This window comes from Medicago sativa, chromosome 2 (assembly GCF_051527215.1).
Source record: "Medicago sativa cultivar Bolivia chromosome 2, Bolivia_mono, whole genome shotgun sequence".
NCBI lineage: Eukaryota > Viridiplantae > Streptophyta > Magnoliopsida > Fabales > Fabaceae > Medicago > Medicago sativa.
In genome coordinates this window covers 314,941-342,276 of record NC_140750.1, presented here as the reverse complement: position 1 = coordinate 342,276, position 27,336 = coordinate 314,941, and the positions used below count along the sequence as shown (strand labels likewise).

Genomic DNA, 27,336 nt, shown 5'->3' with positions numbered 1-27,336 from the left:
TTTTTTTATGGCTCTCTTGTTATATCGTTGATGTTTTAATTGTTATATCATTGATGGTAAGGATAATTATGTAAATTTAACACAATATTTTTATGAATTCAAAGCAAAGTTTTTTTAATACCCTCAAGTTTTTTTTTTTTTGAAGTAATACCCTCAAGTTTTTAAAAACCATGTAATCACAATCTAAAAATAATTGGTCAGAAAAAAAATGAAAACAGAAATCACAGGTTAGTGGAAGTTTTGTTGTATGCGTACCGGTGAACTATAGTATACATATGAAATTTTTTGAGAAACGTATACACATGTAATGTAAAATATTTTTTTTTTTTTGAGAGAATGTAAAATATATTTTTAGTGTCAATAAAATTATTAATTTTTTTGCTTTAGTCTCTTTTATCGAACTTTTTTTTTTTTTGACAAACTCTTTTATCGAACTTGAAAGTTAGCAAAAATTTCAGTTGATAACTCTCGATTATGATTTCATCTTTTTTCAAACAGTTACTTAAAAGAAGAAATTATATTCCTTATGTGGATTCCTTAACTCAGTGGTGGATCCCTGATCCATCCGAAAAAATTAAAAAATTAACAATTATAAGTCAACTATGCAAGATTTTAAACAATTTTGTGTTAGTTTAGTTTTCAGTATATGTAAAACGCCGCAAAGAGGTGTAGTGACCCATCCAAAATAAAATAAAATTATAGGTATATTTTCTTAGACTAAACAATTTTTTAATGATTTTAGTTTTCGACGGTTCAAAAAGTAGCATACATGATTTTTATTGTGTTTATCCTGGGCTGGTTGGCAGATGTTTATGGACATTCTGATTTAATTTGCATGGATTTCAAACCTCCCTTATGTTGTCTTGTCAACTGTAAATTCACAATTAACAGATATACCATAAAAAACAATTTCATACTTTAAAGCAGTAGTAAAATATGTAATTCGTTTTTTTAAAAGTTCTCACTCTAGCATTTTAGTCAAATTCTAACACTTCAATTAGTGTTTAATATTTATTACAACTTTAATTTTGTGTTTATATATAATGGGGAATTGGTCATTTTAGCCCATGAATAGGAAATGAGTCGTTACTTTAGTCCCTGAATGCAGATAAATTACAAAATAGTCCTTCAATGTAGACTTTGTTAGTCAATTTAGTCCTTGAATGTAGACTTCGTTAGTCAATTTAGTCATTGAATGTAGACTCCGTTAGTCACTTTAGTTCCTGAAATTGACTAACAGAGCCTACATTCAGGGATTGTTTTTTAATTTCTCTGCATTGAGTGACTAAAGTGATTAATTATTTCCCATTCAGGGACTAAAGTGACTAATTTCCCATATATAATAGTTTATTTCAGTGATCAACCCGAACTATTTTTTTTATGTGCCAGCCTTAACTCGAAAAACATGCATGAATGCAAGTAAAATAAGGTGTTTGATTGAGTGTGCCTACCATGAAATTTGTAAATGCCATTTATCGATAAAAATATTAAAGTCTAAGTCCTAATAGCCATGATCTTGTCCAACAAAGATCGTAACTATGATATTTATAACTCGGCTAAACTCGAGTCAACGTGTGTGAGGAGAATATGGTTGTTCTTTCGTAAATGTGGCGTCTCATGTCTTGCGTTGTTTTCCACGTTATATAGCTACCATTCCACACACCATTTCTTTATATCCTAGTATAATGCTTCTTAGATTTTAGTCGTGTTTGCTATCCTTTGGCTTTCAGAACAGAGTTGACGTTGAGGCATAGTTGTCCACTTATCATGAATTTGACTCATGTTGTCGTGTACAATCACATTAAGACTATGTGCAATGGTTGTGTTGAACCTGACATTAAACAAGCAAAAGCAGTGGTGAGATGGATGAGAGAGATGATGAAAGGATTCAACACAATTGAAACCTGCACCGTGTGCTACGCGTCACTTGATTATTGGCTGAAACAGGGAGCGTGCAATACACGCGGGGACAAGACGCGTGGGCGCTGCAGAGGACGGTGAGAGAGAATGGGTTATGAATAGATAGGGACACGTGGCGAGATATGATTGGTTGTTCAGATTCTTTTTTTTTTAATAATTGGACCTCAATTATTTAGTTGTAAATTAATTTTTTTAAAAAAATAAAAAATACTAAAATTCATGATTTTTTTTTCACTATAAATAGAGACTTGGTTCATTTGATTTGGACACAGAAAAAAAAATCAAGTTTTTCATTATCTTCATTTTATTATTATCTTTCTATTAGCAAACTAAGTGAAGTTTTAATCTTATTTTTAGTGAAATGAATCCCAATAATAATCATTTCAACACTCAAAATTGTTCTAATTACCCATTTAACTACGAAAATCTCAACAATTATCCAAATCCAAATCAATTTTCAACCAACGTCCTCAAAATATACATCAAAACGTACCTAATTTTGGTTTTTCACCAAATTTCTTGCATTTTAAGTTATTTGTGTGTTACGTGCTTAGTTTGTTGTATTGCATTTTAAGTTAAGAAAATAAAAATAAATTATTTAAATAAATTTTGTTTTTACAAAAAAAAATTGTTAAGTGTTTCTTTATTTTAATTTACTTATAATCGATAATTGTAATTTTATGTAATTATAAAAACAAAAATATAAAATTAAATAAGAATAAGAAATAAAATGTTGTGGGGTAGAGTGTTGAATGAAAAAAACCATTGGAGATGTTAAAGTTGAATGAGTGTTGAATTAAGAGAGAGAAAATGATGTGGAGTGTTGGGAATTGAAAAAGTGGGTGTTGAAGGGTGTTGAATGGGGTTAACCATTGTAAATGGTCTAAGACCCTCTTCTGCACATGAAAAAGATTTAATTGTGTCAACTTCGGTTATCCTTACCTCGTCTGACTACAATTCGGCATATTCTAATTTCAGTTGCGGGCATTTTCCGTTAACATGTTAGAGTATTTTTCATGCGTAAACAAATGTCATTTGTGCCAAATCAATCAATTCATGCATTAAAGATATAATAATTTTTTAAGGAATATAATGCGGCAAAGCAAATATTAAGTTTCATGTTAACTAGAACTTTTACCCGGGCTATGAAGAAGATAATATATTGCAATATGATCCATTACATATATAAAAAAAACAACTCAACATAAATAATAATTTAGTACATACAACAATTGTTCAAACATTTTGGAATACTTCTTTATATACTAAATTAAACATTAGAGAAATTAGTGTGCTCTTCTTTAGGTTATGGTGACTTATAATGGCAGCCATTAGAGAAATTGTGGAATTATGCTCTGTTTGCTTTATTTCAGTTCACAATTTCATGAATGTGATTTGATTGAGACAGATTTTGAATCTGTATGTCAACCTGGTCAATTTTGTATCAGAAAATAAGTACTGCGGTGTAAGCATAACACAATGTAAATCAAAATAAGCATTAGGTAATAACAGATTGCACAATTGACATAGGACCAAGCATCTTTATCAATAATATGAGGTTATGTTGTTACTCATCAAAACGGTTTACAGAATAAATAAGAGCAACCAGCTTAATTCGGAAAAAATGTTTAACAAACATTGTACTTTAAAACTGGCTCAAGTTATGGGTCTTAAAATTCCAAAACAGTTAAATACGACAGCAACCATTGTAGCAAAATATAAATTTCCATCCATAGTACACAAATTCTTTAAAAAAGGAATAACATATTCAAAATTACGGATACAGGAAAGGCATATCGAGGATGCACGGACAGGAATAACAAAAACTTGAAAACTACGACGACACCGAACAGCAACATGTATTACGGCAAGATGCTTAAATCTTCTCAACCTTGACAGACTTCAATTTGGTAGGTTTGTTTGATGATCCTTGCGCAACCTCGTCTTCAATCCTAGTTGGTTCCACACTCTCATACATGTTGTTTAGTTCAGACCATCCATGCGTAAAGCAGACACTGCCATTTAACTTCTCAATCACCACCTCAACCTCATTGTAACACGGATCATTCAACACAGCAGACCTCCTCAATTCAGGCCCAATGGTCTCTACCAGGAGAGTGGGAAGTATCAGAGTAGGCTAAAAAAGAAGTAAACACACTCGATTATATATTCATGATCAAACAAACATCCTATTATTAAACATATAGAAGACAATGGAAAATGGTTTAAAAGATTATATCCTAATGACCGTACCTCTTTAGGATTGAATTCGACAGTGAAAGTGCGCCATTTCAAACGAATAAGCTCGAAATTATCACCGTTATCATCAAGCGGTGAACGCCAATCAACACTGGTTGCTCAATAAATTAAACAGCCATCGTGAATCCATTATTTCAACAAAAAGTGATTCAGTTTAATCAAGGACATCTCTACACGTGGTGATTAGATGTAAAATATTGTTTGGACATACTCACATGAATTTTCTTAAAAAAAAAACGAAACAGAAACTTATGGAACATCATAAAAAGGAAACCCAAAATGAACTACAAAAACCTAATAATATTTTTATTTTACTAATACTAATTTAGCACAGGCAAACACTGCATAATAGTAAGTATGTCAGAAAGTCAAATAATCATTACTAACATCAGTATACAGATGCGATCAAAGATGCGGCAACGCCCCACCTTTAAATTATAAAATGAGTGCAAATAACACAACTCAAGAATTGTAAATTGTTAATAGTATTAAGAACATTAATATTGTTCAAAGTTGCGGCAACACCGCAGTTTAAATTAGAAAATGAAAGCAACCAACAAATTGCTAATATGTTTTTAAACACGTTCATGTTCCGATGCATATCTTGATAATGCTAACATAATTTCAGAACTCTTCATGGTTATATTATTAGGAAGAATTGCTATCAAAGTTGCGGCAACACAGCAATTTATATTTTAAAAAGAGTGCAAACATTGTTTTATCATTGCCGCAACTTTAAACAATATAATTAATCTCATGATTGCTACTGTAATTTGCTTCGTTTGTATGAAATAGAATGAAAAGTTACACACGTAAAAGGATGGAGGTTTGTCACAACTGACTATAATCTATTCTACACTCACGTGTGCATTTAGATAACATCTCCACTGTGATGTTTAGTTCCTGTTATGTGAAAGTGAAACAAAGAATAGGGTTTTTGAGAGGCACATACGTTTGATTTAGCACAGAAATCAACATCAGTAAACCAAGTCTCATCAACAACAACATCAGGAGTTCGAGGCTTTTCATTGTATGCAACAGTAGCGACAGAAGATGTTAAGACAACACGTTTGAGTGATGGGGATTTTGCACATGAGTTGAGAACATTGAGAGTCCCTTTCAGCGCAGGATCAATCAACAGAAAAATAAAACAAATTAACTACACTTGATTAACAAAAAAAATAGTGAATAGAATGGATTACTTGGAGAGAAAAATCGAGATTCAGATTTGAATTGGAATTTTCTTCTCTCTCTCAATCTCATCGTTCTCGAAGTGGTTTCAGGTGAGGTTGCCAGAAGTGGAGGCGATGAGGGTGAAGAAGAAGAACAATCGAAATGAAATTTGTGTGGAGAGAAGGTGGAAATTTGTGTGAACATATTCTTTGTCTTTGATCTACCACATCACCTGGTTTTGGGGAATAGATGAGAGTAAATGCATGTCATTTCCCATAAAACACTCGTATTCATACTCTTGACCAGGCCCATTATTGGAAAACTTATGGAAATAAAGGGTTTGTTATTTACAATGCAAACCATCAGAAAGATTTGATCAAGGGTCGAGAATGTTTGGAGCCAAAACCATTTAGGTTTAGGGTTTGCAAAGTCATTAGCAATGTTAACAAAGATTAGATACAAGTATGATTTATGTCTTAGGGTACATGCTAAGAAACCTAAAAATAGAAACTTTTTATTAATTTTGAGCATTCAATGCTAAGAAACCTAAAAATAGAAACTTTTTTATTAATTTTGTGCTTTCAATTAATCAAAAGTAAAAAAAAATTAAATTCAAATGCATTAATTACAACAAAATATTTTTACTTTTGATTCATTAACTTGTAACTTGAGAGCAAAATTAACATTTCTCAAATAATTATACCGCATAAAGGAGTTTTTAAGCCATTCAGATTGAGTTACCTCAATTGTTTACCTATTTCCCTTCACCTAGGACTTCGAATAATCTTCACCATCACTTGATAGCTCTTCTATAAATAGGAATAGTTGATTCAATCCTCTTTAATATTTGCTCTTTGAATTCTTGTTAGCTTTCTCTATATTATGGAATACTAGTTTGGACACCCGTGCCAAGCACGGGCTAGAATTTCGTTATACTCAAGATGGAAAATATTGTGATTTATCAAGTGTTAATTAAAAGCTCAACATTTGGATAAAATAGTGGAAGTGGAACCAAAATTAAGTGAAAAAACTCATATACTTATGCCTTAAAATTTTGGAAGATGATGTATTATCCTCATTTGTGTGGTTGCTATTTCTTTAACATGTTGATCCACAACAGTGTTGACCAACCCCCCCCCCCCCCCCCCCCCCTCTCCAGAAGGCCCAACGATTGTATCATATCTCGGTTCAACATTGTAAGAGAGCGGGAGTGCTTCTTGGCAGTGGCGAAGCCACGTTTATCACTTGTGGGCTTGTGCCCCCACAAAGTTTTCCATAGCACCATGGTTTGGTTTCATGCATATTACAATTTACATTACATATGTATACACTATTACAAATATTGTTTACTTAGTTATTTATTATATTTACTAAAAAAACCTTTATCAACCTTCCTACAGATGTTATGAAACATAGTAAACAAAATTGTCTGGCTCTTTATCTCTCAACATCTTCTTTTTATGTTTTCTTTAAAGATTAATATATGATAATAATGTAATTATATATTATGGAAAAACTTAAGAGGTTTCGAATCAAAATAGATTATCAATATTTAAATTACAAAAACAAACTTTGTTTTTTGTTAGTCATTTTAATTTTTAAATGTGTCTTTAGATAGTTAACTTAATCTTTAAATATATTTTTTACTAATTAATTTGGTCTATACAATGAATAACAAAACAACCATTTTAAGATGTGTTCATAGTTTTGATAAATTTCAAATATTTAAGTGAAAATACAACACATTTAGAGACCAAAATGGCTACTCCAAATCAGTATCGACCTCTAAATTACTATTGTACATCGCGTCTAAATTGTTTAAAATGACCCTGCTACAAAATAGAATATTTTTTGTTAGTCATTTTAATTTTTAAATGTGCCTTTAGATAGTTGATTTAATCTTTAAATATATTTTTTACTAATTAATTTGGTCTATACAATGAATAACAAAACAACCATTTTAAGATGTGTTCATAGTTTTGATAAATTTCAAATATTTAAGTGAAAACACAACACATTTAGAGACCAAAATGGCTACTCCAAATCAGTATCGACCTCTAAATTAGTATTGTACATCGCGTCTAAATTGTTTAAAATGACCCTGCTACAAAGTAGAATCGAGTTTCCAAATTATTTAAAATGACCTTGCTACAAATTTATATGTGTACTGCCCCCACTATTCAAAATTTATGGCTCCGCCACTGCTTCTTGGTGGTCGATCATGAACAGGGAGAGTCCAACACTTAATGGAGAGATGCTAATGTGTCAAGTGTGAGTTAAAATTTTAAATTGGATGCAAGAGTGGATGTTGAGCAAGATATAAGTGAGATGACTCATATACCTAATGTTTTAAGACTTTGAATAATGATGTGATGTCAATCTCATTTGTGTGGTTACTCTTAGCCTAATATGGCGATATAATCAAATGCACACTCCCACAGAAGTTCCAATATCATTAGTTTCATTTGTTATCTTAAATTTTAGTTTTTAGATATCATTCATTTTCATGCAATTTTATTTTATTCAACCTCTATTATTTCGAATTCTTTCATTGTTGATCTTTGATGGGATCAAAAAATGAAAAAATATAGATGTGTTCTACTAATTTGACGAAATATATGTTTATTATCCTTAAAAAAAGTACATTATTGAGCAACATATAAGTGAGATTACCAATGCACTTAATGTATTAATGTTTTGGGTGAAGATGTGGTGTCAATCTTACTTGTGAGGTTTCTCTTAGCCAAGTGTGATGATCCATTTACTTAATTTTTGGATGTCAAAGTTAATGTGTCAAATATGAGTCGAAGTTCTACAATAAAAAGAAGAGTGATAACATATAAGTGATAAAAGTTATAAGTTGATGGAAGATTGGGTGTTATGTTGAGTTAATAAAATATATGTTTATTATTTTAAATTGATGTGACATTTTTTTAATGAGCCTAATATTCTGGTAGCTGACTACCTAGTAATCACCAACAAATCCATAAAATTATGAGCAACTCACGTTTATTTTTGTCATGTTCAAAATCCTTTCTCATCTTGTTTCTTTTCCTAATTTACTTTTCTCTCTTCTCGTGAGAGAAAGAAACAAAAACATCCATCTATGAAACCTAATAATATTAACATCATCGGCGACCAATTGTAAAAAATAAAAATTGAATAGGCTCTTGAAAAAGAAGAGGATTGTAAGTACAACTTTATAATTAATTGATTTGTATGATTTCATAGGATTCAGATTGTGCGACTTTAGCGAGGGAAATATATGGGGTGACTTTAGTATTTTTTTATTGTGTTTTGTGAGAGAGAAAGATAAAAAGACATAATAGTAGTAAAGATGTGTGTGTGTGTGTGTGTGTGTGTGTGAGAGAGAGAGAGAGAGAGAGAGAGAGAGAGAGTCATGGTGACTATCCGTCCACAAAGTCACTCAATCTCAACCCAATTTAATAACTCATGGTGACTTATGGTAACTTATCTCTGTATCATTCAAAAATTTGGATCAATTACATATATTATTTTTATAAGGAATTTAAACAATTGGATTCGAGATCCACAATTTAGCCATTTTCGAGATTTTCTTGGCTAAAAGTTTGTTCTTCAACTTTGATATATCATACCTAATTCATCAATGATATATTATAATGATTTTAAAAAAAGGAAGTCAGAGAAGTAGAGGAATAAATGCGAGAAAAAGCATATTTCTAATATGTTCATTGGATTTAGATCGACAAACTTTCTTTGTTTGGTGTCCATTAAAAATAATATAATATTAATATACCAAACTAAAAAAATATTAATTATATATAATTATAGATTTTTTTACAATGTTCATTTTTATGTAAAAAAAAAATGTAATTGTGAATATCCGTACAAATACTCGACTGACGGATAGTCGTGCACATATGGAGATAAAACATATATCATTACTATCCAATGGAGGCCCTAATGACGTTTAGGGATCGCACATGAGCCCATTTATTTAGAGGCAACAACTTTTTTCTTTGTAATTAATTTATATATATATATATATATATATATATATATATATATATATATATATATATATATAAGAAATTTTAGGGAACCATCTTCTCTTACCCTTGAGCTTAAGGTCGTGCTTAATTTTCATTTTTAAATAAGTTTGTCTCACTTTCTTCTAATGCTCTAATATGATTTCTTTAAAATATTGAACCCTCTCTTATGTTTTTGTAATATGATATTTAATTATTTTCTTAATGCATATCTCACTTATAGAATATATAGTATTAAGTATTTATGCTACTTTGCATCTACTTATATAAACTTTTCTTAATTGAAATTGTTAGAGTAAGAGACCCAAAATATGATGGGTAGCCCTATTTGTCTCCATGGATAAAATATGAGTATTTGTGCTCATGGATATTTGTTGACATTCCCTAACTTTTTGATAGATGTGTGATTTAAAACTAATACAATGTACCCCAGATCTTCATGAGAAAACAAAAGTACCACAAAGTAGTTTAATGATAAGAGTGTGTCTAATATGAATCTCTCAAAGATGGTCAAAAGGTGGACCTTTACCATTTTTTTGTAAAAAACTAAATTTTAAATAATAAAAAATGAACAACAAAAATGATATTTGTATTGAAATTTACCAAACATATGATGGTCCACTTTTGAATCGAGTTCATATTAGGCACCCCGTAATGATAATATTTTTTTTTTTAAAAAGGATAATTTTATTAATATAATATTATTGGCATATGTTTTTACAATTCTTTAGATTGAAAATAATTAAATCGTAGAAAAGTTTATGTTCTTTTGATGAACAACTCTTTTTTGATGAACCTCTAAAAAAAGTTTTTTTTTTCTGTTTATAATAGTGGCTGGAGAGTGTATTTATTAGTTCTGATTTTATTTGATTTGCTTTGTTGACATTGATTTTTAAATTTTATTTGAATGGTAATTCAGCAGATAATTGATTATATTAATCTTGATTACAGGTAAATTAAAGAGATGATCCGGGTTATTAAAATGTTTTAAAAGAGTTGAATATCTTAAAAATGGCCTATTAATACCTTAATATAAGTTACGTGTTTATAAAATAACGTAATGAATTTCTTCTTTTTCTTCTAAATTGACTTGTGTAAGTTGTGTTGACGTGAGAAAAAAATTGAATGAGTAAACATTAAATGATAATTAGACCATAACAATGTCGCAGTTACTTTAGAATATAAACTTTTTTTGAGAAAATTTAGAATAGAAACTTATAGTAGAAGATGATTGATTTGTTTATATTTTTTTGGCGGTGTTGGGGATACGAACCCCCAAACCTTACGTATATTATACATTGTTCTTATCAATTGCGCTAAACTCACGGAACATTGATTTGTTTATATTGTAGATCTGATAAAATAACTTGTATTAAACACTAATAACAAAAGTGCTATTTATGGAAACCTGTTAAATTAAACATCAGAATCAAGAACAATGAATCTCTTGTCCCAGAAAATAGAAGATATGAGAACAATTTGCTATATGTATTAATTTCAAAGAAACAACCAAATAAAGAACAATGTTACGTTATAAAAAAAAAATTGATCAATCAATGAAAAGAAGAACAATGCTTTATTTGAAGCACAAAAGTACCCAGAAGGAGCAAACAAAAGTAGAACACATGTAGTGGACGAAGGGAAGCACTGAAAACTCCTTCATATATAGTAACATTCCTCTTTTACTTGATTTTGGCCTTCAGTTGAAAAATCAAAATTTATAATAGTATTAAATGTCATTTATGACTAAATCAATAATACAAAAATTGAAAAATTAAAATTTAAAATTAATATTAAATTTCATTTAAAAATTCCCCTTATGCTTAAGTTATAATTTTTTTTTTTAAATAAGAGAGATGAACATTTTAAGGAGAAATCAGTTTTACATAATTTTGGTATTGAAAATATGATGTAATGGTAATTTTATTATAATTGATTATTGATTATAATTGATACGTTACTTCACAAAATTGATTGCAAAGATGTTTTTTCTTTTTTTGGTTACAGCAAAAATGTTCTTCCAATATTTCTTTTTACAAATTTTTCAAAGATAGAGGAAATATTCAAATCATTAAAAATGTAAAAAAAAAATGAGGTAATCAAGCTGCTTGAAGAAAATTATGAAAGAAGGTTTCATTTAGGAGGATTGATAAAATATTCAATTTATAAAATATTCAAATTAAAGAAGCATTAACTGCATATTAGACTACACCCTTGGGTCACTAATATAAGCAAAAATTCATTTTTTAGATACATTTAATTAATGATGTATGTGGTCTTTATTATATATCACATACATCATTAATTGAATGTATTTAAAAAGTGGATTTTTGCTTATATCAGTGACCGGAGGGTGTATATCAGTATCACATATACTTTTAAAAAGTGGATTTTTGCTTATATCAATGACCGGAGGTTTCATTTATTTATATTGCTAGAATTAAAGATTGATGGATACGAAAAGCAATATTTAAGGAAGAGTTTTGAATTGCACCAATGAATATCGAAAATGGTGTAGACCCAAAATTTATGAAGACCCGGTGTAATTACATTAATCAGAAAAAAAAATCAATTATCAATTTTTTAGAATTGAAATAAAATAAAATAATAATATGGTCCTAATAATTAACATATTCATCATCATAAAGGAAAACCCTTTTTTAACATGCTAACTTGTGACCTTAAAGCACATGTTAAGGAACTCGGAAGTAGAATTATTATCTCAAAGCCATACATTCACTTTGAGACATATCATTTATATCCATGGTTCATGTTTAGTTTTGATTGTCTCGAGTCATACCATTTTGCAGTTATTATGAATTCAAATTCAAATCTGAATAATAATGTATATAATTATAAAATATTCAATTTATTCACTTTAATTTGACAGATTTCTGGTTTGTATAAATTATGAGTGTTCTTAATATACGACGTGTTTAGTAAAACGGGTTCTAGTTAATAAGTCGTTCAAGCGAGGTCACCGGTATATACCTTTATACTTTCTCCATCCTTTTTTATAAGCATCTCTAATTTTTTTTTCACATATATTATGTAATGAATCTTGCATTACTTATTAAAAAATACGCGGAATGTTTTATAAAAATAAAAACGCACATAGTTTATTGCAAATGAATAATTATATTTATGGTCAAAAAAGATTATTCAAGTAGGACTTATAATTAAAGAGGGATGAAGTATCACCCAGACATTGAATCATATGATATCTAAACTAAAATTCATTTAATATGTTTAAATACATATGAATATAAATGGATTATATGTTAAAATAAGATGCTTATCATTTAAATTAGTTTGTCATATATTATACATATCATTAAATGTCTTAACGAAAAAAAATGAAAAATGAAAATTAATATTATTAAAATGATTGCAAAATACTTGTCAATCACCTTATAATTACGACTGATCCAGGTTGAAATTAATAAGAAAAAAAACTTGTGAGACTTATAGGATTGAGTTCGTATTTGAGCTGTTACATACAACCCGAGATTTGCATCACCACCAACGTTTCTCACAGAATACATTTTTCCCTAAATGAGATTTGCATCATATTATACTCTTGATACACAATATGTTTAGATCAAATTCAGTTTGTGTTGCCTTAAACATCAAAATCAACTTATATTTGTTTGACAGTTCTCAAACATGGTAGCGCTGTTAATGCTGGATTCGACCTTGTAAATCAAAGTTTGGCAAAATTGTTAATCAAAGTTAAGCAAACAATAGCAAGAATTATACAACCCTAATACAACAATTAAAAAATGATTAAAAGAAGTCTACAAATTCATTGATTAGAATTAAAACGAAATCAATAATTTTTAAAAATGATTAATATGAAGTAAGAATGACAGATTGTGTTGTACCAACAAAAAAAAAAAAATAAGAATGAGAGATTGTCACTTTGAACATCACAAATAAATCAAAACCTAACAATAGGAATGATCAATTGATTCTCTCACATGATTAATTTTAGAAATTAAACCTTTTTATGAAATGGGAGCAAGAAAAACAATAAAAGAATAAGAAAACAAAAAAACAATTTAAAAAACCAAGAAAATATTGGTTTAGTGTTGTCTCTCAAATATTTGTGTTATATTTCGAAAGTGGTGTGAAAAGTATGAGTCTCAAGAGGATTATTTATAGCCAAAGAAATCAAATAATCATACATAATAAACTCTGATTGGTAGAAAATTAAAACAAATGAATAATGATATGATTTGATTGGTTGAAATAAAAAACAATGATGTTAATATAAAATGACCGAGCAAACTAATGGGGATGATTATAGGCTAGTTAACAATATTGATTATCATTTAAATCTAAGAATGATATATAACTATTTCTGTCCAAAAAAAAAAACTATTTATAGGAATTTACAAATTAGGTGACCAAAATAAATGGAATTTTGAATCATTTTGTTTTGTTCAGGCAAAAGTTTATGGACCAATTTTTTAAATGATTGTTTAATTTTTTTTTAAAGATATTTTTCTTTTTATTAAACCTCAGATCCGGTTTTTAGGATAATAAAAGGACCTAGTAATCCGTAGTTCGGCTAGTTTTTAAGTAAAACCTAACAAAAAAAAAAACTATTTTAGAAAGACATAATTGCATTGAATATTGATCAATATATGGTGTATTCAATCAAAAAATTAGAATTTTAGCATATTACATTTTGGTGTGTATATGAAATAAAAAATTAAATGCACAATTCAACATTTGCTTACCACGTGTACTATCAAAATAAAATAAGGGAAATGTTTATAATAGAGATAGTGTACATAATCATTATAAACTATTCCATTTTTTTTTGAAGGAATAAACTATTCCATTTATTCACTTTAATTTAATGAAACGAACAATATAAAAATGCCACTTGTACTTTTTCTTACATTGAAAAATTTGTTGGTAAATCAACTCCCCATAGATTTTTTCATGATCACATTCAAAAGGTGAACGAAGAAAGTTACAAATACAAAGATATTCTCGTTATGAAATTATATAATTCATTTTAATCTCATTTTATTCTCTTATATCATTTGATAGTTTGAAGGGATAGAATTTCCTCTGCTAATTTTGACAGTACACAATACACTGCAATTGTTAATAAACATCTAACTTTGTCGACAAAGAAAAAATAGCATGTAAATTGTGTTTCGGAAGAAAAGTGCATAATTTTTTAAATGTTAAACCACCGGAGTCAAAATTATGACATATGATGCTGATTTTGTTTATAGAATATTAAGGGATATTGTTGCAATTTCTTCTTGTTACCTAACACCACCAACATTGTTAAGAATTTTAGCCACAGAAAAGATGGCACCAGAATACAAAAGAAAAAAATAACAACAACAAACGTGAAAAAAAAAGAACATAGAAAGAAGAAAATGAAACTTATGACTAAATAAATACAAATAAAAGAGACATGGAATTGAGATAAAAGAGTGAAGAAAGTATAACTTTCAATTGCAATGGTGTGAGGAATTGCTTGCAAATGACCGCATTTTATAATGAGAGCATGAAGATTGAAATTTACATAATTAAATAGTATTTAATCTAATTGAGAAATTAAAGGAGAAAATACTACTGGATGTACATCGTGATTTGTTTTTGCCACAATTAGGTGATATGTAATTTGTAATAGTGTAATAATAGTAAAGGGGACATCATTCTAAATCAATTCCAAAAAGTTAGCAATTTTTTTTTTGGCTAAAACGCACTTTTTGCCTCCTAAGTTTCAAAATGTTGCAATTTTGGCCCCCTATTAAAAAAAATAGCATTTTTGGCCCCCTTCGTCCAAAAATTGCTGAGAAGAGGCCACGTGTCCCAAAAAAGGGGCCATAATTGCAACTTTTTCTAAAGATAAGGGGTCAAAAAGCATATTTCCCTTATGTTAGAGGGTCAAAAGAGCATATTTCCCTAAACATGGGGGGTCACTTTTGCCATTTTTTTTAATAGGGGGCCAAAATTGCAACATTTTGAAACTTAAGGGGCAAAAAGTACAGTTTAGCCTTTTTTTTTTTTGACAAACAAAAAGTTAGCAATTTAAAAATCAATAGAAAAAAGTGTGATTTTTTTCCTAGTCAAACCATGCATGTGATTCAAATCATAGTTTTAGTAAAAAAAACATTTTTTTTTAAGGAAGTAAAAAAAAAACATAAATAAAATGCAGTAAACATTTAATTTGACACAAATAAATAAAACGATACAATCTGATTAACTTATTATATAAAGATGACACATGTTACACCATAATTGGTTTACATATTAAAATGTGACGATGCCATGCTTCAAAAACTCGATATAGATATCACAAAAAAAAAGACTCGATATGGAAACCTTTTTTAATTGTTTTTTTTTTGTTACAAAACCTTTTTTAATTGTGTGACTATTAATTATGAACGTTTCATCACAATAAATGACATTTTGTTTTTGAAATAGCAATAAAATACATTTTCCTTTCATAAACTTAACATAGTTGACATTTCCTTTCATAGAATCACATATTTTTTATCTCAAAAAATAAACATCTCAAAAAAAAGTATCACATCTTTTTTATATCATTTTTAAACACGGTCTCCCGATTTTTTCTTTTTTTTTCCACTAAAAAATAAGGTAATAACTTTTTAAACATGGTCTCCCGAATTTTTTTTTCCCACTAAAAAATAAGCTAATGACTCTAAATAAGTCTTATATAATATGAGCATTTCATATTATATATCTTTATTAGTTTTTTTTTCCTGTAACGAAAAAATAATTTTTTATTTTAAGTTGATTTTCGGTCCATAGAATTTTTACTTGATTATTCACAATAAGAACACAATATTTATTAAAACAAAATAATGACAGAGTACATTACCATTTGGTTGGCAAATTTCTAGTTTCAATCACGGTTTTAAAATAAGTATCTTCCTATCAACCAATTTTCAGTTACCAAAATTCATGTCATTTTGTTGTGTAAATAAAAAAAAAATTAAATGCACCTTAGAATTCTAGCATATTACATCTTGTTGTGTAAATCAAATAAAACATTAAATGCACCTTAGAATATAAGCATGCCATGTGTACTATCGAAAAAAAATAAGGTAAATATATATAATAGAGATTTCTATCTTCTTATTTGATGATCATAATAAAATAAAGGCAATATATGATATGAAGTTGAATAGAGTATTAAAGGGATAAAATATTTCAATTGGCGCAGACGATTTTGATGGTAAATCTTCGAAGATGAATTTTTGTTTAAGGGTTCTAAACAAGGCGCTGTCTCCCGTAGGTGACCTTCTTAGGTCTCTTACGGTACAAGAGTTAGCAATTTTTTTTTGTTTGAAAAGAAGGCTTTGCATGATGAATAGTACCATTAGATATATCTATATTTAATTAACCGGTTGTGATTGGAAGCGAGTGACATGCATAACTGGAAATTTCTAGCATCAATATAAAAAGGGTGATTTTGTAATTGAACTAAAATATATTTCAGTAGGAAAATGTTAATAAGAGGGAAAACAAATAAATTAGTCTAAAATGATTGAAATTTTGTTGCTACCTTGAATAACATTTCCAATTAAACAAAAATAGAAGTTAAAAAAATCGGGCTAGTTTTTCAAATATCAATTGTATTTACCGGACGTTGTTTGAGTTAGACATATAATTAAGGATGACGAAAATTATGCATATACAATATCTGTAAATAGATTTAACCACAAATTGTTACATGACAAATATCTTAATAGGTACACACAAATAGAATAAAATAAATCACAGGTACTCGTAATTTAATAAATGCATAAGCGGATGAAATTAATTGGATTTAGTAAAATTATTAACACATACAGAATAAAATAAACATTTTTTAAGCACCCGGACTCGCAGAAATCCGTACTTGTTATTAAATTAGTAAAATTATACAATTGTCGTATTACCTAAATAAAAATCTTCTCGTCATGAAATAAAATATAACTGAATTTTTTTAATTAATGATTTTTGTTTCATCAATAATTTGTTGTCAAAGTGAAAATAATTTGTTGTCAAAAAATGGTTGTACAAATATCATTTCTCTATCATAATCGAAAGGTATAAGTTTAAAAGGTGTCAACTTAGTGATAAATGATTGACAAGATAAAAGAATAATAATTTTTTATAAAGTAGGAAAATACCTTAATATATAAAATGACGAAGAGTGTTGGAGAAAAAGAAGACAAAATAAAAGAATAATAATTTTTTATGGGAATGAAATATGTTACAACTTCAATTAAAAACGTAAAAAGGTGTGAATAATATAATTGGTTAGTTTTATGGGAAAAAATATTATAAGTGGTTAGATATATATAGGGAGCATATAGAAATTTATTCCATGAAAATACAGGAAATGTTAATACGTGAATGAACATGTGAATTAACAATTGTCATTTTTCATTGGATTACCACAAATTGTTACATAACAAATATCTTAACAAGTACGGATTTCTGCGAGTCCGGGTACTTACAAAATGTTTATTTTATTCTGTATGTGTTAATAATTTTACTAAATCCAATTAAGTTCATCCGCTTATGCATTTATTAAATTAGGAGTACCTATGATTTAATTTATTCTATTTGTGTGTACCTATTAAGATATTTGTTATGTAACAATTTGTGGTGAAATTTATTTACAGATATTATATATGCATAATTTTCGTCATCCTTAATTATATGTCTAACTCAGACAACGTCTGGTAAATACAATTGATATTTGAAAAACTAGCCGGATTTTTTTAACTTCTATTTTTGTTTAATTGAGAATATTATTCAAGCCAGCAACAAAATTTCAATCATTTTAGACTAATTTATTTGTTTTCCCTCCTATTAACCTTTTCCTACGTTGAAATATATTTTGGTTCAATTACAAAATCACCCTTTTTATATTGATGCTAGAAGTTTCCAATTATGCATGTCACTCGCTTTCAATCACAACCGGTTAATTAAATATAGATATATCTAATGGTATGTATTCATCATGCAAGCCTTCTTTCGAAACAATAAAAAATTGCTAACTCTCCTACCGTAAGAGACCTAAGAAGGTCACGTACGGGAGACAGCGCCTCTAAACAAAGGACAAGCTTTCTAACTTACCGTACCTCTTCCCACGACTGACTGACTGACTGTGTGAGGTGAATAATGGTCATGGACATCACTTTTTCCGTTTCATTTTAAATCTCAATAAAAAAAAAAAAAATGTTTTGCTACTAATAATATGTCTTATTATCTGAAATCATACATGTGAAAATGCAAAATTTCTTTAAAAAAATTAGTATGGTCAAACTTAGTTGATTCATTCATTAGTGCAAAATCGACGAAAACGTCACATGAGAGCACGTTACTTCCAGTTCCCAACCCATTGTACGTCAACCGACAATTATGGTTAAAACTTAAAACCTTACTACCTTCAATAATTTATTTACATTTACTGCTTTGACCATGCGTGTAAAACTCCAATTGATAAGATGACGCATTGGGAAGGGAATGTCTTACTTTGGAAAATGAAAATTCTCAAGTCACTCACGGTGGGTCTCGTATTCAGCTACTCTCCTTGGAAATTGAAATTTACCTCAAGTTCTAAATCTACCTTTCCTTTCCTTTCCTTTCCTTTATGATGACAGTACACAACACAACACAACACAACAATTAATAGAGCGAGCGAGTGAGTCATTATCATGTGAAAAAGAGAGAGAGAGGTCTCAATTCAACCGCGCGCACACACATTACTCCTATTCACTTCCTTCATGAATCCGACAATTTAGTCAAACAATTATTTGTGGGTATATAGCTAAGCTACCACCACCATTCACACTCTCTTCTCTTGTGTGTATAACTATAGTATACCTCTATCTATATACATATCTGAAAATGAATGCTTATTCTAAGATTGGTAGCACTGCTACTACCCACAAATCAAGATCCATTGATTTTTCTGATTATTTCTCATCTCCTCAAACACCAAAACCAGTTCCAGTTAGGAAAACTGTCCCCCCAACCAAGCATGAACAAGAAGAAGCTCACAATTGTTGTCCCCCTCAGAGTAAGAAGGAAGATCATGAAGGACAGAGATTTGGGGTGATATTAGGTAGGAGCTGTTCAGTTTCTTCTTCTTCTTCATCATCATCTTCTTCTGGATTTCAGGCAACAATGAAGAGGGCATTTTCAATAAGAAGATCTTCATCAGTTTCAGAGAGATATTGTAGGATCCATGATCAAAGCATGGCAATAGCATCAGATCATCATGAGTTAGACATAAACATAGATGGTGGTGATGGGAAGACGACTGAGAAGAAAAAACACAAGGGAGGCAAGATCCTTAAAGCCTGTAAGCGCCTGCTTGGACTCTAGCTAGCTACTACTCCCTCCGTTTCAAAATGAGTGTCGCTTTAGCCAAAAAAATTTGTTTCAAAATGAGTGTCGCTTTCAGTTTCCAATGCAATAATAACTTTTTCTTTTCAATTGTACCCTCCAATTAATACTCTGTTCACTACTTCCAAAGCATTACTTTTAAAACTAACCAATAGTTAATAAGGATAATTTGGTAAAATAACCATTCTCTTTCTCTTAATCATTGCATTTCTTAATATGTGTGTAAACACCTAAAACGACACTCATTTTGAAACGGAGGGAGTACTTAGTAGTATTAATTATGGAATAATAATAATAATGAGATTCAAAGTGGAATTAACTGTTCATCAGAACTCATTTAATGACAAGTTTATTCCTGTTTTTTCTTCAAAAGTTTCTTTTCCATAATTCTATTCAACTAACTACTACCTACTTACTTACTTACATTTTGGCAGAATCCCCCCTAGTCAGTCATATCCTTGTTAATTACTTGTAAAAAGTAAAAGTAGGTTTTATTATATTATATGCTCTACTTTCATTCCAAGAACAAGAAGAATAGTAGATCATTATCCTAGTCCTAGATAGATGAGACCTAATAATCAAGATTTGTTGTGCTTGAGATTTAGTACTTAATAACAATCATATCACACAACAAAGTGAATCGTATGTATGTGTACCCTAAGATTAAAAAATGATAATCATAGACGGAATCATAATAATTAATGACATAACAATAATAAGATGTAAAAACAAACAAGGATGCAGAAGAAAGAGTACATACATTATACATATACACGTGCATCATCAATTAACACAGACACGACAAAGGCAATGAGATCTTCTGAGTGATTGTAAAGCATAGGTTGGAATCGAATATAACAAAGTTCATTGTACCATCCATCCAATGCAATCCAGTAATGAATGCCATGCCTCTTTTGGAATCCAAAGAGGAAACTATTACTAAATTTTTTGTATTCCTTAACTTAATAGTAATAGTAATTATTTGAAGAACAGTGTTTTGCGTTTGAATTTGAGTTGTCCTTTGCTAAAAAAAAAAAGTAATGTTGTGTCTGTGTGGATAAGAATTTGATTAAGAATGTAATTCAATGTCATAAATTTTTAATTACCTACTAAATAAAATAAGGGAAATGCTAACCGGTGCCCCGGACACTAGTTAAAGATATGAAAAAGGAAATTATATAGTAGTAATTAATGCATTGAAATTATATAATTAATTTATAATAAAGTCAAAAACAATTTCCTTTTATGGTAATAATTCCCTTTTATGGTATGCTTAACCAGTGCCCCAAGGGCACCGGTTAGCAGGACCCTAATAATAAATATGAGGGGGAAGATATTTTCTACGTCAAATGTGCATTCAATTTGGTTAGGGGAAGTTGGTTATTATAAGTTGAATTGAGAGGGAAAAAAACAGAGAGAAATGCTAATAATAAATAGGATAAAGATAAAGATGAAAGCACAGAAATAGCAAACTATATTTATCCATTCCTATGATCTGATCTAATCTATCTATATCCTTTACTTTGATCCCAAAATCACTCTCCATTGTTACACTTTTGAGGGGTAGAGAAAAACAAATAATAATAATAGATGGAGAAAACAGGGGACGAATCTCCAAAGAATAAAGTAAAATTTCTTTGCAGTTATGGTGGAAAGGTTCTACCACGATCCTCCGATGGGGTCCTCAAGTATGTGGGCGGGGAGACTCGTGTCATTTGTGTCCCTCGCGACGTCACCGTCTCCGGTAACATTCATTTTCTATTCCTTTCTTTCTCTATCAAACTCAGAATATAATGAAAAAAGAAAATGAATGATGTGTGTTTGTAATAATGTTGTATGTTATCAGATATGATGAAAAAGGTGAGTGGCATGGTTGATGGAGAGGTGGTGTTAAAGTACCAGGTGATCCCTGAAGAGCTTGATGCATTGGTGTCCGTTAGAACAAATGAGGATCTGAAGCACATGATTGAGGAACATGATCGGCATGAGACCGGAGGAGCCCCATTGCTTCGTGCATTTTTATTTCCTTCGAAGCCACTTTTGGTCAACAGTCATAATCAAATGCAAGGGCAACCACCAGGACTACATCCACTATCTGTTGAACCATATTTGTTAGAGAAACGCTACATTGATGCCATCAATGGAATCGTCCGCACAAGCCCCAGGTCTAATTTTGCACCACGCTCTGCATGTTCTTCACCAAAATCAATCTCCCCAGATAAGCATACGAACACAGACTCGCCCTTCCACCACGGTTTGCATCAGTTAAAGGGTAGGGTTACAATGCCAAGAGTGAGAAGCTCGCCCAATTTATCTAATATTACAAACACCAACAACAATAGACAATCACCACCCCAACAGCGGCAGCAGCAGCAGCATGATCATGGTATTAGTAGTAATAGTCATTATCACCACAACCCCCCTATTGCATTCAGACCCATACAAGAACAAGGGATAAACATGGGGATGGGAAGGTTATCTCCAATGAATATGAATATGAATATGAATATGATGACAGATAATAGCAGCAGTAGGGGTATTAATTACTATTACTCCACGGCAAACAGACCACATAAAGCGTATGCATACCAGGATGACTCTGTTGGTCATATTAAGTTTGAAAGAGTTCAATCCGTCCCCCGAAGTCCCAGAATGTCTATATGGGAATGACAATCACTTTTTTCCTCTCCCTTCTCACAACAAACTAATTACATTCTTTGTTTCACAAGTACATAAATTAAAACAAAAGGGTTGTCTGCTGTTGTATGTAAATCAATGAATTGTAAATAATGATATTCATTTTTTTTCTTCCAAACTAGGTATTGTGATTACAGATTAAGAAACTGGGACATTAGATTGTGCACTTTGATTCCGATGTTGGAGAATTGGTTGTTAATAATGTTCATTACTACCTAGCATGCTCTACGCTATTTTATTGCGTTAATACTTGTAAATTACGAATAACAATTTTTAAGAAATTTTGATTTTGATCAAAATTGTAGATATAGATAGAGATATTTTGTAGTATCATATCGTAATAAATAATAGTATACTTGTATTTTTCAATAACACCAACAATATAACACTTATAGACAAGGTATAATTGAAAATGAAAAATAAAAAATCATGTATTCTATTATATAAGTATATGAATTATTAAAACAGAATAACGAGGAGGGAAAATACTTAACCTAATGGTTGCAAGGGCAGAGTTATTCATCACAGGCAGAGTTTTTCATGAACTTGCAACACAATATCCACACCATCTGGAGAAACCAGAATACCTAGAGGAATTGGACCAGAGTTCCCCGAGCGTGAATGTTAAAAAGAAGACTGCTTTCCGGCTCGCTAATGGTAATTTGTATAGCAGATTGGTGCTTAGAGCAAACTAAAAATGGCTAAAATCAAAAATAAATGTCACCTACACTGTCGTCTTAGATCCTTTATACAAAGTTGCATCATTTCTGTTTAACATGCAAACAATCATTTGTAGAATCATGCAGGTTCGTATCTTAATAGGTATTTGTAAAATCATCTTAAGTTTTTCTCATATCAAATTAAGACATTTTCAGACTGTAAATTCCATCCACAATAATACCTGTATTTCACAGACAAAATTTCCAAAGATACAGAAACGTGCGTCAATGAGCACCTATAAGAAAAGTCTAATTATAATAAAACCCTCGCTCTCCATTGACAAAAATCACTACCAATTTAGCACGGAAGAAGCACAAAATAAAAACAATCCTATTAAATTATCTCTATAACTCATTTAGAGTCAGTAAAATCTGCATCAATCACATCCCCATCTGCTCCCTTGCCTGATGATGATTCTGAGGGGCCAGACTCGCTACCAGGTGGTGTAGGTCCTGCTGCATCTGCAGCTCCAGGTTGGTTATATAGAGACTGTCCAAGCTGCATAACTTCCTGATTGAGGGCAGCCATGGCATCTTTAATAGTTTGGGTCGAACCACCAGAAATAGCATCTTTAAGCTCTACCAGCTTTGCTTCCACCTTTTCTTTCACAGGGCCAGGTACCTTTTCTCCTAGCTCTTTCAATTGCTTCTCAGTCTGGTAGACAACAGAGTCCGCCTGGTTCTTTGTGTCTATTGCATCCCTCTTCTCCTTGTCCTCCTTTGAAAATCTCTCAGCCTCATTGACCATCCTCTCAACCTGTATATCATCCAAGAGATAATTATAAACACCGGAACAGCTTCCCACATCAATGCTGGAGTAACAAAAAAATCCTCCAGAAGTAGTAAGCAGATAAAGATTACAAACAATTTATACAAGTAAACGAATGATTAGAAGATATACCTCATCACTAGGCAAGGTACTGGCACCAGTAATGGTAATATCCTGTTTCTTCCCTGTGCCCTTGTCTATGGCAGCAACTGACAGAATGCCATTTGCATCAATGTCGAACTTCACTTCAATCTGCGGAACCCCACGGGGAGCAGGAGGAATACCGTCCAAGCGGAAGCTACCAAGAGATTTATTGTCCCTAACAAATTCTCTCTCACCCTGAAGGACATTAATTTCTACACTGGTTTGTCCATCAGCAGCGGTGGAGAAAACCTCTGATTTTGAGGTGGGAAGGGTAGTGTTTCTGGGAATAATTTTTGTCATCACCCCACCTAGAGTTTCCAAACCCAAGGACAATGGAGAAACATCTAACAGTACAATGTCGCTGACATCTCCAGCCAAGACACCAGCCTAAATCAATCAAAAAAATACACATGAGGATACTGATAATAATAATCAACAAATATAATATAGTACCCAGAGAAACATCATTCTCTCCCACTTCAGTGTAACTTATCAAAAATGGAAAGAAAAAACAACAAAAATCAATTTGTTCCTTGATGAGAACAGCTAAACCGACCTGAACTGCAGCCCCAAGGGCAACCACTTCATCTGGATTGACAGTGACATTTGGGTCTTTTCCAGTCATCTTCTTTACAAGCTCCTGAACAGCAGGGATACGTGTTGATCCACCAACAAGAATCACCTCATCAATATCCTTAATTGAGAGTTTTGCATCCCTCAATGAATTTTCTACTGGTGTCTTGAGTCTGAAACACAATACAAGCATTACTAATTTATTCAGCTTTTGCAATAAAGCTTCAAGGAAGCAACAACATACTATCAGCTTGAAAATCAGTTTGTGACATTCAATTCAACATCAGGAGCAAGCAGTTCAAAATTAGAGGGTAACAAAAGATTTGGTAAATTATCATTACCTGTCAAGAAGATCTGAACATAATTCCTCAAATTTAGCCCTTGTAAGAGTGGTCTCAATATGTTTGGGGCCATCTGCTGTGGCAGTTATGAACGGCAAACTGAAAACACGTGTATTAATAATAGCTCAGTAATTTGTACAAAGCTTGAAAGGCAAACTCATAAACTAGCAGAAGTGGTTAAAGATTGGTCCATGAGAAAGCAAATACCTGATGTTTGTTTGAGTGAGGGATGAAAGCTCCATTTTAGCTTTCTCAGCTGTCTCGGTAAGACGCTGAAGAGCTTGTTTGTCCTTCAAAAGGTCTATACCTTCATCTCTCTTGAAGTCTCCAGCCAACCAATCAACAACTCTCTATAGTCAACATACAAAAATAGGAAACAGTCGTAAACATATGTTCATCAATCACATAAAGCACAACTTGCTATATATATAATAAAGTAAGGAAGAAGAAGTGGAACCTTATCAAAATCATCACCACCCAAGTGTGTATCACCAGAAGTAGAGAGCACTTCAAACACTCCATCACCAACCTCAAGCACTGAGACATCAAAAGTACCACCTCCAAGGTCAAAGACCAAAATGGTTTCATTGTTTTTCCTTTCGAAACCATAAGCCAAGGATGCAGCAGTTGGTTCATTGATAATTCGAAGAACTTCAAGACCAGCAATCCTGCCTGCATCCTTGGTAGCAGTCCTTTGTGAATCATTGAAGTATGCAGGCACAGTGACTACAGCCTTAGTTACTTTATCATTCAAAAACTTTGAAGCATCATCTACAAGCTTCCTCAAGACCTATATTATATTATATTATATTGTATGAGATAGATAATGAATTAATTAATTAATTAACCTAAGAACATAGAATAATAATAATAATTGAAAAATACCTAACCTACCTGAGCAGAAATTTCTTCAGCAGCAAATGATTTTCCAATAGCTGGACAATCGAGTTTGACGTTGCCGTTATCGTCTCTAATGACTCTGTAAGAGACTTGTTTAGACTCTTCGTCAACCTCAGACATCTTCCTACCAATGAACCTCTTCACAGAGAAGAAGGTGTTCTCGGGATTAACGACGGCCTGACGCTTGGCAATCTGACCGACGAGTCTGTCGCCGTTCTTGGTGTAAGCAACAACGGAGGGAGTGGTACGCTGACCTTCGGCGTTGGTGATGATGGTAGGTTTGCCACCTTCCATGGCGGCGACGGCGGAATTTGTAGTACCCAAATCGATACCGACAACTTTCTCATTGACGACACGGAAGGTGAAAGGCTTTCTGTTGGTGGATAATTTGGGGAATGCGGCGCGAGGGAAGGTGGCGTGATTAGAATTGAGACGGTTACCGAAGAAAAGGGTTTTGGAATAGGAAGAATTGGAAGTGGAAGAAGAAGGTTTTCGGATTGGGGAGAAACCAAGGCCGTGTATTTGGGCAGCACTTGAGGAAGCCATGTTTAGATAGATGAAACCCTAACCCTAATTTGGGGAGTTGTTTGAAGGATAAGAAGCAGCAACAACAACTACCAAATGGATAGAAGTGGAAGAGAGAGTGAAAACTATAATAACCAATGAATGGAAGGAAGGAAATGAAAAGGGTTTTGTTTTGGTGAGAGAGGATGGATAGGTTTGGTTACATCGTCTTATATCATTACACGTATTCTAGAATCATCTCATCATTTCCCGTTTCATTTCTAATCTACGGTCTCTGTTTCATCCATCCTCTCGCCAACCGGCAATTTGTTTCATGCTCCATCACATAATTTATTTTGCCCCCTTCTTATATACTAGTATTTACCCAACATTTAAATAACTAATTTTTTAGTATTATTTGAATTGCTGATATTTATATTTTGAAATTTAAAAAAAAAAAAAAAATTTAAGTTATTGCAGAAAAATATTTCTCAATGAAATGAAGTACAAGTATTCCCATTGAGGTTTGGTTTTGATTTGAACGGGCAATGAACTGAACTAAAATATACATAATTTTTTGAGCTATAAAAAAAAATCTGATTAAAATAAGTTTGCTTCATATGCAAGTTATATTTAGTTTTAACTTTACTACTTTGTTATTTTTTTTTAAAAAAAAGTTAAATTAGCTTACTCAAATTGGCACGGAGAATCGAACCCAAAACTGACTCTTAAATCACAAGTCAATACCACCAGACTAGAGCAATTCTTGTGTGGACCTAAAGATTTAGACCCATGATTTGGTCACACACTCATAAAATTGCATATCATATAATTAAGGGTAGTGTTAACTTATGCCCTTAGGGCACATGTTAAGAAACCTAAAAGAAGAAACTTTTTCTAAA

At 31.2% G+C, this 27,336-nt stretch overlaps 4 protein-coding genes across 4 annotated transcripts; 2 read left to right on the top strand and 2 right to left on the bottom strand.

The window, feature by feature from the left end:
- Positions 1-3,447: 3,447 nt before the first annotated feature.
- Positions 3,448-5,585, bottom strand: LOC146943323 (uncharacterized). The gene is made up of 3 exons (XM_085747785.1): positions 5,132-5,585; positions 4,174-4,270; positions 3,448-4,057 (listed from the first exon to the last, which is right to left on the bottom strand). The coding sequence occupies exons 1-3, from the start codon at positions 5,206-5,208 to the stop codon at positions 3,797-3,799; spliced, it is 435 nt and encodes a 144-aa protein (XP_085603911.1). The 5' UTR covers positions 5,209-5,585; the 3' UTR covers positions 3,448-3,796.
- Positions 5,586-19,135: 13,550 nt separating this feature from the next.
- Positions 19,136-19,814, top strand: LOC146943322 (uncharacterized). The gene has a single exon (XM_085747784.1). It carries the CDS (start codon positions 19,287-19,289, stop codon positions 19,764-19,766), a length of 480 nt encoding a protein of 159 aa, XP_085603910.1. The 5' UTR covers positions 19,136-19,286; the 3' UTR covers positions 19,767-19,814.
- Positions 19,815-20,059: 245 nt separating this feature from the next.
- Positions 20,060-22,731, top strand: LOC146943321 (Octicosapeptide/Phox/Bem1p family protein). The gene is made up of 2 exons (XM_085747783.1): positions 20,060-21,531; positions 21,634-22,731. The coding sequence occupies exons 1-2, from the start codon at positions 21,378-21,380 to the stop codon at positions 22,455-22,457; spliced, it is 978 nt and encodes a 325-aa protein (XP_085603909.1). The 5' UTR covers positions 20,060-21,377; the 3' UTR covers positions 22,458-22,731.
- A 636-nt stretch (positions 22,732-23,367) lies between these two features.
- CPHSC70-1 (chloroplast heat shock protein 70-1) lies at positions 23,368-26,632 on the bottom strand. Its single transcript, XM_085747780.1, has 7 exons — positions 25,925-26,632; positions 25,488-25,820; positions 25,238-25,380; positions 25,031-25,129; positions 24,673-24,862; positions 24,105-24,503; positions 23,368-23,960 (listed from the first exon to the last, which is right to left on the bottom strand). The coding sequence occupies exons 1-7, from the start codon at positions 26,474-26,476 to the stop codon at positions 23,556-23,558; spliced, it is 2,121 nt and encodes a 706-aa protein (XP_085603906.1). The 5' UTR covers positions 26,477-26,632; the 3' UTR covers positions 23,368-23,555.
- Between the last annotated feature and the right edge of the window lie 704 nt (positions 26,633-27,336).

What these genes read in the sequence shown, in the direction of transcription:
- LOC146943321 (XM_085747783.1), top strand. Translation starts at nt 21,378, where the DNA reads ATGGAGAAAACAGGGGACGAATCTCCAAAGAATAAAGTAAAATTTCTT. An exon ending in TCGCGACGTCACCGTCTCCG is followed by an intron (nt 21,532 to 21,633) that starts GTAACATTCATT and finishes GTATGTTATCAG; the next exon opens with ATATGATGAAAAAGGTGAGT.
- LOC146943323 (XM_085747785.1), bottom strand. Translation starts at nt 5,208, where the DNA reads ATGAAAAGCCTCGAACTCCTGATGTTGTTGTTGATGAGACTTGGTTTA. An exon ending in ATTTCTGTGCTAAATCAAAC is followed by an intron (nt 4,271 to 5,131) that starts GTATGTGCCTCT and finishes TTGAGCAACCAG; the next exon opens with TGTTGATTGGCGTTCACCGC. An exon ending in TCGAATTCAATCCTAAAGAG is followed by an intron (nt 4,058 to 4,173) that starts GTACGGTCATTA and finishes CTTCTTTTTTAG; the next exon opens with CCTACTCTGATACTTCCCAC.
- CPHSC70-1 (XM_085747780.1), bottom strand. Translation starts at nt 26,476, where the DNA reads ATGGCTTCCTCAAGTGCTGCCCAAATACACGGCCTTGGTTTCTCCCCA. An exon ending in CTCACTCAAACAAACATCAG is followed by an intron (nt 25,130 to 25,237) that starts GTATTTGCTTTC and finishes ACGTGTTTTCAG; the next exon opens with TTTGCCGTTCATAACTGCCA. An exon ending in GTACCTTGCCTAGTGATGAG is followed by an intron (nt 23,961 to 24,104) that starts GTATATCTTCTA and finishes GATGATATACAG; the next exon opens with GTTGAGAGGATGGTCAATGA.
- LOC146943322 (XM_085747784.1), top strand. Translation starts at nt 19,287, where the DNA reads ATGAATGCTTATTCTAAGATTGGTAGCACTGCTACTACCCACAAATCA.